Genomic DNA, 12,787 nt, shown 5'->3' with positions numbered 1-12,787 from the left:
TTATTTCAGGAGTTTAGAGGCAGCGATCCTGTGTGTGTGGTGGTGGTGGTGCGTGACTGCAGCTGCTGCTCAGGGCCAAATTCATCTCTAACCAAACTGCACTGAAGTCAGTAGAGTTATGTCAGGGAAGAATTTGCCCTTGGTCACTGTCTCTCTCACTATCTCTCTTTTTTATTTTCCCCTCTGGGTGTTTGCTTGGTTTATATGGATTTGATGAGCAGCTAACACTGAAGAAAAGTTTCCCCCATTTTTTTTTCTTTTGTAGAAAAGAAGTCTCCTGGTATTTGGAAAGCAACAAGGTGACTCTTTACTCCAAATAGCTTTAAAGCTGTCCCATCCCAAATTTGAGGGATTCTCCAGGGGTAATTCCCCCTGTGCTTTGAAAGCCACAAGGGTAATTTCAAGCTAGGTTCCCCTCCTGCTGCTTCTATATATAAAGTAGATGGAAGGAGTAGAAAGGGAACAAACAGCCCAGTAAGTTTTCAGATCCTTTCACCACCCCACAGCAATGTTTTTTTATGAAAAGTCCCTGTTGGTAAAATTCCTGTTGAGGAAACTCACCCTCTAAATCGCTTTTCCTTATCCATGGTACAAAGAACACCTTTGTTGTTGCAACATAACAAACTTTCAGCAATCTGATTTACTTATCACCCTTTGTGCTGTCTGTTTGCTTTTTTGCATTTCTTATTGCTTGGACAATGAAAATAGATGTTATGGTTTCCTTTTCTGGTTCTCATTCTCTCATACAGAGCTGCAGTGTTTGGACTGGGGGGAGTGTTTAAACTTCACCCTCACCATTATTTTCCATACCAACAGTGGCCCACAAGTTGTAAACTCTCTCTCAGAGTAACAGCCTAGCCCCCGTTTCTGGTTTGTTTGGGCTTTTTTGCTGGGTAGGTGGGTATCCTTGCAATCAACCTGCTCTCACTTTATCTGGCCTTGAGACCAGCAGCTACATCAAAATGCAGCAGATGCAGTTGAGAACACTGCAGGGGAAATGCTTGTTAATGGGAGAGGGCCCCCAAACCTATTTCCATTGTTTCTTTAAAATACGGAAAATTTGGAATCAGAGCTTATAATAGTTTATTTAAAAAAAAAAAAAAAAAGATCGTTGAAGCCAATTTGACCTGGAAGTTTTCCTTTGCAGGCTTCACGATGCCAATCAACGTTGTACTGGTTGTAGATGAGAATTTCAGGTCCCTTCTAGTAATGCTGCGGATTTAGAGACCATCTTTGTAAGAGAAATTTGTAAACCTTCAACATGTACACAGTACGCTGGTGTAAACCACAGCTTTTACCAGCAGGGTTTACTCTGCTGACTTACTAGACTAGGTCACATATGTGTAAGTTTGGTTTTGTATCAGTGCAATTCATCTACAATATAGATTTGCATTCTTGTAACTGTGTTAATATAATCAGATTGTTGCAAGATTTTGAACATTTTCCTAGTACAGATAGAGCCTTGTTGTGATGGTAATATAGATCTTTATTATTAGGTATTATATATTTAAACAGACATTACTGATGCCCACTCAACTGTCTGCTGCAGAATGTAGTTAAACCATACAAAACGTTATGTATAAACTGTACATGGGAAAGTTGTATGTAAAGTACAGTTATGTCACCAGTTCTGAAGTGCCTGTCAACCTATCTGTAAACAGCTTCTGATGTTTCTCTTTTTATCAGGATGACAAGTAGTATTTTTCTGCACATCAGTAGCCTTCCAGTTCTCCTGAGTATGTAAAATGCATTGCTTTGGTTACCATCAAGATCAGTTAATTCATTACTATTTTTCAGGGTTCCTGTCATTAATGGAATTTGTCCAGAACGAGTCACAACCATTCATGCCATGATCTCTGCTTCTCCTAACCCTTACAGGGCACAGTTCTGTTAAATCCATCCCTGTACTGTACCATACAGTCTTCCTTGTAGCAGAGGCTTCTCTTGTAATCAGTGAGGCCAGGAGTTCAGCTGATTCCAGAACAACGCTTTGGTTTGTCATCTGACTTTATTTGTCAGCTGTGTTCCTTTATCACTTCCGCTTTCTGTTGCATTTTGAATCTGGGAAATGTTTTCTTCCCTGAAGTAACGGGGCAACATTTAAAAGAGGAACATTTAAAAAGAATCAGATTATTGGGGAAAATACAATGACAGGGAAACTTGTTGGACTGTAGAATTATCTTCCCAGAAAATGAAGGCAAGATTCAGGCTTTTAAATATAAGAGAAACAAAGCACTAGAGAATATACTATAAGGAAGGGACCAGTTAGTCACTTATAGGTGTTTTCCATTTTAAATTATTCTTAGTACTGTGTTAATTAATTGACCATTTATTCCTATGGATGTTTTTGTATTTTTGAGTTGAGGAAATGTTAGTAACCAGGAAAATGTTATTCTTCATCCTAGCCTGCACTGGGTGAAGCATGTTCCATTGTGTACTACTGCAGCTAACGTCTTGCCAAGCCCTCACATTCTTGCCTGAATGTGTAGAAGAAACCTGAGCACTAAGAGCTCATCTTGCCCCAAGGGCATCTCTCTATCTCTCTTCCCCTTATCCTCCCCACTCCACAACTTGGAACAGATAAAGCAGATTTAGTACTTGGCATGGTTTGGCCTCTCCTTTCTGATTGCTGGCCACCATGCAAATAAAAGTAATGGAGGCTGGGAGGCTTTAAAAGGTGCTCTGAAGTCCTGGACTGATCCTGCAAGGGAGGAAAATAAGATCCATTAATGCATGTGCACCAGCTGAATCAGCTCACAATCAGTTTTATACACCAAGAAGCACTATGTATTATTCAAAAAGCAGATGGAGGAAAAAAGCTCTCATTGTAGGCTGCTTTCTTCAATTTTCTACTTGCCCCCACATAGTGATGCAGACTATACCAACAATACATGACTGTTAGGATTGGCTCAAGGTACCGAGTTGGGTTTTTAGAGGAGGTCCAAACGATAGGGTGTTCAGTGCCAAGAGCCTTGTTTACACTATGGCTTCCTCCACTGCTATGGCCCAAAGAGATGAACCAATGTTGGCAACAGTGAAAAACGTCTGTAGAATCACTCTCCTGTGGAGAAGCCCTAAGATTCTACCAAGCAGCTCCTCAGTCCCACCTTGGCAAATACAGCCTGCGTCATTGTAAAGTTTCATCACCAGTTCTCTGTCTTACGATGCTGTTTACGTAATGATGTTTCATTTGGTTGCCATTAAAATCACTGTGCAAGCGACTTGTAAAAATCAAACCACCCGCTTGCCACTAACACAAGGAGCAAGTAGTTTGTGGGACTCCCACAGTAACAATGAGATGAAGAATAGAAGTTTTATTGTTCCCTCTGGGCATGTAAACTGAGGGACTCAGAAGTAATAGATGGAAAAGACCCACTAGAGATTATTGATTCTATCCCCTTTCAAGGCTACCACAGCGATCGCTTGCAGAGGCTTTTCAGAGTTAAAATTGATGAAGAATAAAAGTTGAAGCTAGACCAGGCCAAACAACCACAGTCTGTCTTCAGACTAGGAATTAGAAGATGCAGATCTAGTTTGTCATGTGCTCCCCTTTTTCCAGGGCCAGCATGGGACTGATCTTCACAATAACTTTACTAATACTTTGAGCAGCTTAGTTTCAAACAAAAAGGATTTCACAGTTTCCTGGGGGTGGGGTGTTTTCTGCAGCCTAACTTATTTCCTCATTGGAAGGTTTGTGTGAGAGCCAGCCTGCATTCGCTGCCCCTTGTTAAGTTGAGGTGTAGTGGCAGAGCATGGAAAGCATCTTGTTCAGAGGCGGGAATTCAAGCTTTGCTCTGGATTGATGCTAAAGGTTGACCTACCGGTAAATAAGCACTCTGGCTGGGAATCAAAGAAAGCCAGGTGTAGTGCTGCCATATCACTCTCCTGCCCTACAGAAACTGGCATGTCTTAACCACACTAGCTGAACAAGCTGTTTGGCTTGGGCAGACCTTTTACTTTGACCTTTTTCACTCTTAAAGATGAGTGGCTAAGGATTTTTGTTCAGTTTGATTCTTTGTAATGACTGAAGAAGGCTTGGGAGATTTGTTTTTTCTTTTTGCTTGTTTTGTACTGCGGAAATAACTTGTCACTGCCTAGCACTGCCAGAGCACCTATCGCCAGTAGATCTCAAGCTCTGGTTCAAGTAGGGCAGCTGCATTATTCTCATATTACTGATGGCAAAACTGAAGCGTGAGGACATAAGTCACTTGCCCAAGATCACTGCAAGCAAGAGGAGGGGCCAGGAATTTCACCCAGGTTTTCTGATTCCTAGGTCAGTATCCTGCCAACCAGAGACTCCTGTTTCCCTTCTCAAATCAAATTTCCTTTGACCTTGTTGGAGAACCTCAGGGGAGCCTTCAGGGAAGTTAACTCTGAACTGTCAAACTGTCACTTAGTTGAAGGGCAGCGTGTCAAATAATGAATAAAGATAACATTTGCCCAAATGTTTGTTAGGGATTGGAATTAAATAGCTGGTAAAAAAAGCAAACGAAAGTTTCAAAAGTTCATAGAGCCTCTAGATCGTTCTCTGAATTCCCTTTGGTTTATCAGTACCTTCCTGGTAGTGCATTGTCCAGGCCTGAATACAAGACAGCAAGTGCAGTCTTGTCAGTGCAGCGCAGAGACTTATATCCTAATCAGTGCCAAGATGCTTGTCTCACCTGCTTCATTTTTCCTAGGTACAATTTTCGGTAAGGCTGTCTGACTTCTCAGAATCCCTATGGCATTAATAATGTTTCATTTGGGACCTTAGTCCTAAAAGTACGGCTGTGTTACACACTGCAGCATGGTGTGTAGGTATTGCAGGTAGTAGGAGTGTGCGAAGTGGGCCCTATTCGATTCAGATTCAGCCCAAATCGGGGACAGTGATTCAGTTCGTTGATTCGGATCACTGTCCCCAATTCGATTCAGCCAAATCAGAATCTGAAGATTCGATGCTGATTTGGAGAATCAGCAATTCAGCCATAGACACAGCTTTAAATATTTTTTCTACATACCTTGAGGTACCAGCGTGGCTCGTGGATGCTAAGATGGATGGAGTGTCCTACAGGAGCACGGGGGGGCTCCCTGCATGCTCAGCAGTGGACCAGAAGAGTTTCCGGGTCCGCTGGGGAATGCATGGGGGCCCCCCCCACACCCTCCCGGCTCAGCGATCAGCTGTGGGGGACCTCTGATTGCCACCCCAGACCCAGGAGGCACCAGTCGCCGAGCCAGGGGTGTGTGGGGGGGTTCCCTGGTCCGACGTGGAAGTGGACCAGAAGTGCTTCTGGTCTACTTCTGGGTCTGCTGAGGAGCACACTGGAGAGCGCCTTGCTCTCCTGTGGGACTCTCCGTGCACCCCAGCATCGCAGCACTCACGAGCCGCCTGCTATCTAGAGGTATATAGAAAAAACTTTTAAAGCTGTGTCTGTGTCTGAATCACTGAATCTTTTCGAATCTTTCCAGACCTCTCCAATTCTATTTGAAGGGTTCTGATTCAATTCGGAGAGATTAAAGAGTCCTCTGATTCGATTTGGATTTGGAGATTCGGCCACTGAATCAGGACAGATCTCCACCGCATCAAATCAGCGACTCAAGCTTTGCACAGCCCTAGCTGGTAACTGTCAGTAGACTAGCTTGTGTACCAGACACAGTTCACCTGCTGAAGCCCACAGCTGGGGAGATCTTGCTGCAGAGCAGGGCAAATGAGCCTACACAGAGCTTTGTGCTTCTGCAGCTAGACCAGATCTCATACCAAAACTAGCTTGTTTACCACCTAGCTGCGATATCTCCATGCCACACCGCCACCCCAGAAGGGTATAACCTGAAGCTTCACGACTGTTCATTTAGTTACTTCAGTCATTATCCATTACAGGACTAGATCTAGTGTAGATAACGAGGAAGGTGTATTTGTTATCATCCTAGCTTCCATTGTCAGTGTCCTGGGACCATTGACATTTCAGCATGACTGGCTGTCTTTGTTCAGGAGAGATCCTAGGACTGAAATAGTAGGAACACTGCAAGTCTCATCTGAGCTACGCTGGCAGAGCTATGTGGGGATTAGGGCTGTTAAAGCGGGGAGTATGGCAAGCGAGCCTTGAGATGCTTTGCAGAGCTATGTTTGGATGCTAGCTCGTACAGATCTTCCTGGATGCCAAGGTTGTCTGTAGTGCTGCAGCACGTGCCCCTGGCCAGCTATGTTATTCTACTGCCCCTTTCTGCTAAACCCTCCTCATTTCCAGGTGTTAGCCATCTGGAATCAGATGATGTTCTGAAAGCTGTGAGGCTATTGTAGGTCACTGAGCACATCATCGCCACAGCTTTCTGACTGAGTTTGAGAAACACCAGCGGTCTTTAGACTTGCTTTTGTGCCTCTTGGCCACAAGAGAAGAGGAAGTGGAGAAGCAGGAGTAGATTACATAAGGCAGGGAAATCCCCCAAGACCTCACTCAGAGAACCTTAAATTGAAATTGCTTTGCATATGCAGCAGATTACCCTGCAGTTGTCTGGAACTCCTTGAAGGAGTTACGTGGTCCTATCCTTGACCTGTAGTCATTTAGACCAGTTCTACCAGCTGAACCACCTAAACCAAAGTAAAGATTGCTGAAGTAGGGCCCACCCTATCCAGGTTGCAGCTATATGGAGCTCTGAACAATTTCACATAACATTAGCCTCTCCCATACTGGGATTATGCACTGAGGCAATTACATGTCACATAAAAATAACCATGACAGCTCCATACCTTCACCACTGATTAATATGGAAAGGGTCTCAAAACTATATGAACTTGTGATTATGCCCTGATGGTACCCAGTCAGCAGTTAAACTTGCAGCCATATTTCTATTAGAAACATTGTGTGGGGTGGGGTGGGGAAGGGAAGAGTCTTGTAAAATCCCAAAACAGCCTCAAGATGGGACCAAGGTTGAATTTTATACAAAATATGAGATGAAGCAGACCCAGGGTTCCTGAAGTGCGTCATTCAAAAAGCAGGGTTATTATATGTGGTTGCAAAATTCCTCTAGTATTCTTAGCCACTTTGTAGGAGAGGGAAAATAAAACAGATGGAAAGAGAAAATTCCAACTTTACCAAACATCTTAGTTGAGAACTGATGCCCAGGAACAAAATGTAGTTGATTAGCCTGAAACTACTTATTAACATTGTTTTTAATGGCATTTTTAAGGGATGCAATCACTTATGACCTTAAGATAACACATCAAGTAACTAGGAGAGAACTAAACATTCATTAAGAATGTTAGTAATTTTGTAGTCCCTTCCCTTGCAGAGACATATGTCACTGTTTATTCAATTACCAGTGAGGTTTCAAAATAGAAAAATGCATTTTTTTCCATCAACAGGCTCTTCAGTCCACGGGGATTCAGAACTTTACCTTGTAAATGGGACTGAAACACAAAGTAAAATGGCAGTTGACGGGGTTTTGCCAGCAGCTGTTTTGGTGAAGAGGGGGAGAGAAGAGAAGGCCACAGGCTTGTAGGACTGTAATTCCTTTTGTAAGCCTTTACTGGAGTAAATTTGTCCAGTCATTTGCACCAGACTTCTTCCAAAGCCAGGAATAGTCGCTAGCCATTGTGTCCATTTCTCAGACTCTTCTCATGATTTTATGCAAGGATTCTCTGGGCATTTGCAGAGACCCATTACCAGGGTCTTACACCAGGTCTCTGCGGTGGTCAGTATGTTACTGTTGCTTATGAGTGCAATTTGGATATGGCGCTGCTGTACCAGCAGCAGAAGCCCAGGCATAGACATGGTTATGCTGCCATAAAAGTGCTTGTGCTGTGATGTCTTATTTCGCTCCTGGAACCTGTATGATTTACTCTGGCAAGAGCCCTTTTCTGCAGGTACAAACTATGTATTTGCCACTATAGTTATACCAGCTGAACTACATCAGTAAACCTTTCCTACTGAAGACTGGGCCTTAATATGGATATAGCACAACATTAGAGAGCTTGAGTCCCCCTTCACTTGAAATACATGCATAAGTAGGGGGATTTCTTTCTTATCTGACAGTTGTCCCCTCTGACCTTTGTGCAGCATCACCTCTGTTAGTATTAGCATTATTCTGGTCCTTTTTAATCCACTACATTGCTTTTTTACCCTCCTGCATTTACCAAGCTTTATTGACTTTCTTCAAAGCCTTGATAGGAACAATAACAATTGGCTGGCATTAGTGTTGATTGCTCTGCAGGGCCCTTGAGAAAAACTTTGCCTTGTTACACCACAATAGAGCTTGTCTGAATGAAGTACATATTTGCCTAGGACTATAGCACCTTGCAGTGCAATTATTGGCAGCAAACAGGTTTTTTTAGTCTAATTCCTCTGTTAACAGGTAGACGTGATCTGGGGGATGATTCATTATCACCCAGGATATTTTGGTTCCAATAATTGCTGGGTCCCCTTTCTGTTTGTTATCACTTCTTTCTATCTGCCTGAAATGATCCTAAACAGCAAGTTCAGTTCGTCTTTGTATTAACTTCTCCCAGCAAACAACAGTATGTCTCAGAGGTGTTTCTAACCATAATCATATAATACCCCTGCAGCTATATCACCTGTTTTATCTCAAAGCCCTTAATATCCTACATAAAACTACTGAAATGGGGCTGTGTTGGGGAACATAAAATATGTGTGGGTTGGGGAAAGGTGGAAATGGAAATGCAGAAGCTATAAGCTAAGCTTGTAGGGGCCAAGAGGCCAAAAGCCCCACAGAGAATCAGCCCTGAGGAGGGACAGAGTGCTCTCTGCCTAAGGACAAAGTGCTTAGAAGTGTCCCACAGCTGTTTCACCAAGACCCTTTGACTGTGGAGGAGCACTGACTGATAGGAAAGACGGCCTCAGCTAGTTGTCAACCCTGAAAGTGACAAATGGTATTTAATAGAAGGTGGGTAGCCTTCATTGCCTAAATGTATAACTTTGCTCTTACTCTTCAACACATCATATTTGGTCTTCTGAATCTGATATGAAGCTCAGGAAGCCAGGGCAGGGGACTGTAAATCACAGAATGGGGGAGTAGAGAGGAACATTTTAAGATGCCAAAGAACACGGTTTGTCCTCAGCCTGAAAAAGGGTGTGTGTGCCCAAAAGCTTGCAAAGAAAGGGGGTTTTTTTTGCAATTTCTTAGCTGGTCTAATAAAAGGTATCTTCTCTGAACCAAGAGTTCTAGAGTTTTGCATTCCTCAATACTGTACCAACTTGTAAACACTGTGGATAGACCTGATAGCTAAGCCACAAAGTGGTCAGGCTATTGGCTTGAGTAAGGGATTCTGCGACACTGATGTATTTTTCCACTGGAGGCAGAAAGTGGAAGTGACAGAAAAAGTCCGAATTGTTTATTCCTGCTAGGAGAGAAGGCATTGGAGGTAGCGATACCTAGGGAAACGTGCTTTAAGAAAAGAGATAGTCAGAATTTCTGTAGATGATCCAGTAGCACTTATGAAAACTACAGTCAGCTCAAATTAGACAAGTTTGTAAATCTTTTTACTACCATGCTCTGTATTCCTAATCCTAAGGGGAAAAAATGCTGAATGTGTCAGTGAACAGCAATGCTACAATGCTTGATCTATATCCAAAGTAGTTCTATCAAAGATTGAAAAATAAATTGATGTGATCTCCACTGCTCTCATCTAACTCTTGTTCAAGTGGTTTTATGAACAATGGTCACAAACTGACAGAGAGCAGACTTGGTAGATATCAGGAAAAACTTCTTCATGGTAAGGGTGGCCAAAATTTGGAAAGGGCTTCCAGGCCAGGTGGGGCTCTCCCCTACCTTGGGGGTCTCTAAGACCCGCCCTTATAGGCATCTGGCTGAGGTCATCTGACCCCAGCACTCTTTCCTGCCTAGGCAGGGGGTCGGACTTGATCTGTTCAGGTCCCTTCTGACCCTAACTATCTGTGAATATATGAACTCTTAATGGAGGGGGAAGTATGGAGAAAACTGTGTAGCGGGAAATGAGTTGCATCCCATTAGCAGGTGTTCTCTGACAAAAACAGCCTAATCTGGGACTTTGACATACAGGACCTCAGCAAACATACACTGCCCTTGCCCAAATGACTTCTGTGGAGATTTCAGGTTACACCAGCTGAGAATCTGAGCTTTAGAGTGATCTAGCAAAAAAAGGATGGTTGAAAGGTGTAGATCTGTCTAAGACAGTGGTTTCCAACCTAGGGAACACTTCCGGGTTTGCTGTCAACGCTTCCGTGCACAGTGCTTCTTTGCCACCAAGCATGGTGCAGGCATGTGGGGGCCCCTTCTCCCAAATGGTTGGGAACCACTGGTCTAAGGTTTGATTTACAAAGTGATTGATTAAGGTGATCTAAGATGGACTCAGTTACGTTAATGCTTGGTGTGGGATCAGCAACACACAGGGAGTTTGTTGCCATAAACTCTGCAGATGCCAGCCAGGCAAGCTAGAAGAAGGACCTGGACCACACAGAACTTTTGTATAGACTGTTCCAAGCTAAACAGTCTGGAGAGAGGGCCCTGGCACACCCAGGCAGGGCACAAGAGAGATAGATGATCCTTATTCACTGAGTAAAGGGTAAGAACAAGTAAATTAACTGCATATTCAGCCAGTCAGAGACTAATCTGCCCTGAAAAATGTTCTAACCTTTGCTTTTGCAGATTGCCTGAAGCTGCAGTCTGCCTTGCCTCTGAACTAGTGGAAATGATACCATTCAGTCATTTTCTGACCCAGACTCATATGATGGTATATCATCATGTTGTCACTGAGCTGTCTGTCTTCCTTCTGTGTTTCAGATGGAAAAAAAACAACAAGATCCCACCTGGGAAGGAACCAATCCTGCACTGCAGGCCATAAGAGTGAAGAACAATGCCTTGAAAGAAGATTTACTTGCTAATGCTTTACCCAGTTCCACTGGCAAGGACCACATCTAGCACAAGCTTCAGGAGGAGAATGCAGGAGGGCTCATTTACCTCAATTGACATTTGATCAAACTCGATTTTTTTAAATTTTCCAGTTCATGGACTTGTTTCTTCTTTCACCATGGAAGAGGTGACTTGGAAAGCAATCCTTGTTCACTGTACATGAGTAGCCATATTAAACTCAGGAGCATAGACATTTGGAACTGTATTAATTTCTGGTTAATGGATGTGACATGTTGATGAAAGGGGTCAGATTGGCAGATACAGAGCCACGTTCTAGAATAGGCAAAGCACAGAGGCTGACAGCACCCACCCCCTAGACTTAGTCTCTTACTGCTAATTTGCAGGAACTGGCTCCACATGTAGGAAGAGGCCTGCTCCATCCAGACACACACATTTGAACTCTTCAGGGACATCCTGAAGCCATGGTGGTTTGACCAAAAAGCAGCAGCAAGTGGCTTTATTCCTGTGATGCACTTTAGGATCATCATATCCCAGTATGCATCAGTGAAATATAACAGCAGGACTGTGGGAATTCAGGACTGAGGGAGAAAGTGTAGCAGTCTGAATGGTGGGACAGTTTGGGCAGAATCCTGTTTCACTTCACGTGTTCAGATGGCAGTATCCCAGCCATGTAACTGCTGTTTGGGGTATTTATGCATCACTTCTGATCCTGTTCCACACATAATGTAGACATACAGACATTACTCATGGCTGCTGAGCACGTACACTAGGCTGTGCACTGGCTGGGCAGGTATATGGCTCCATACATATATACCTGGGTGAGCATAAGTCCTGAAATTGTAGCCATGCAAAAACCCATGACTCATGGAGGGAGGTCTAATATCCTAATGGGTAGGGCACTTGCCTGTGATGCTAGTCTAGGCCACCCTTATTCAGAGAGAGTTCCAACTTCCCAGCAAAGTGCTCTAACCATAGTCTAAGGGGTGGCCAACCTGTGGCATACATGTCACAAGTGGCATGGGTAGCCTTTATGTGTGCTACAAAACAAATCAGGGAAGGGGCAGGTAGAATAGCAGCAGATAGGGGAGGGAGCAGAAAACACAGCAAATGATAGGGTGGGGAGTAAAAGGCAGAGTAGCAGATCAGGCAAGGGAAGGGGATTGGAGTGCCACTTGGGGAGGGCATAGGGCTGAAAAAGTTGGCCCTCACTGGTCTGATTCCCCTTTTGACTTTCTGACTTACAAGAAGAAAAGAGATGGAGATGGGTGGGACTAGGAGGAAGATAGCAACCTGGAGTGTGTATAGTTCAGTGAAATGGCTGCTGCTCTGGAAGGCTAAGGGTTCTGGATTTTAGGCTAGTTCCTTGTTTCTACTGGGGCAGACACTTTACCACTGCTTTCCATTTTGTCCAAAGCACATTAAATGAAAGCTGCAAAGGCTGTACTTCAAGACCCCTGTGCTGGGGAGTCAGAGAGCTATATCTTCACTCATTTTTGGGGGAGGGTACTTGGAACCTGGGTCCCACGTTTCGTGGATGAGCGACCTAACCACTAGGCAACCTCCCCATTTTTTCCTGGCTGTGATGTTACAATTTATGCTCAGGAAGCTACAGTGCAACCTCCTGAGCATGCTCAGTAGCCATTGTGCACACTTGCACATCCACACTGCATATGAAGCAGGATTGTAAACTATGCACATGTGCCAGAAATGGCAGTTAGGCGGTTTTGTGAGCACCATATGGTCTCATAAAGTGAAACAGGGTCTGTCCTTAGGGATATTACTGTCGTCCAGTTTCTTGCCTCTTCAAAACACTTGACAAATATTCACACCATAGCAAGGGAAAAAAAGCATGTTTTACCCATTTTACAGGTGGGAAAGCAGTCAGATATCATATGACTCTGTCTCAAGACTAAAGAAGGGGTATGTGACTGATCTGGGATTGGAATTC

The 12,787-nt window shown here is 43.8% G+C and overlaps 1 protein-coding gene across 1 annotated transcript in view; it reads left to right on the top strand.

Annotated features, from left to right (window-relative positions):
- RAD51B (RAD51 paralog B) overlaps positions 1 to 11,074 on the top strand; it is a 764,912-nt gene extending 753,838 nt beyond the window's left edge. Inside the window, exon 11 of the mRNA XM_019519177.1 lies at positions 10,750 to 11,074. Within this exon, the coding sequence (XP_019374722.1) occupies positions 10,750 to 10,850 (101 nt within the window). The 3' untranslated portion in view covers positions 10,851 to 11,074. The remainder of the gene's footprint in view (positions 1 to 10,749) is intronic.
- The last annotated feature ends 1,713 nt before the right edge of the window (positions 11,075 to 12,787 follow it).

This window comes from Gavialis gangeticus, unplaced genomic scaffold (genome assembly GCF_001723915.1).
Source record: "Gavialis gangeticus isolate Ggan-Ray unplaced genomic scaffold, GavGan_comp1, whole genome shotgun sequence".
In the NCBI taxonomy this organism is placed as follows: domain Eukaryota; kingdom Metazoa; phylum Chordata; order Crocodylia; family Gavialidae; genus Gavialis; species Gavialis gangeticus.
The sequence above is the reverse complement of the archived record's forward strand: the minus strand, read 5'-3'. Positions and strand labels throughout refer to the sequence as shown.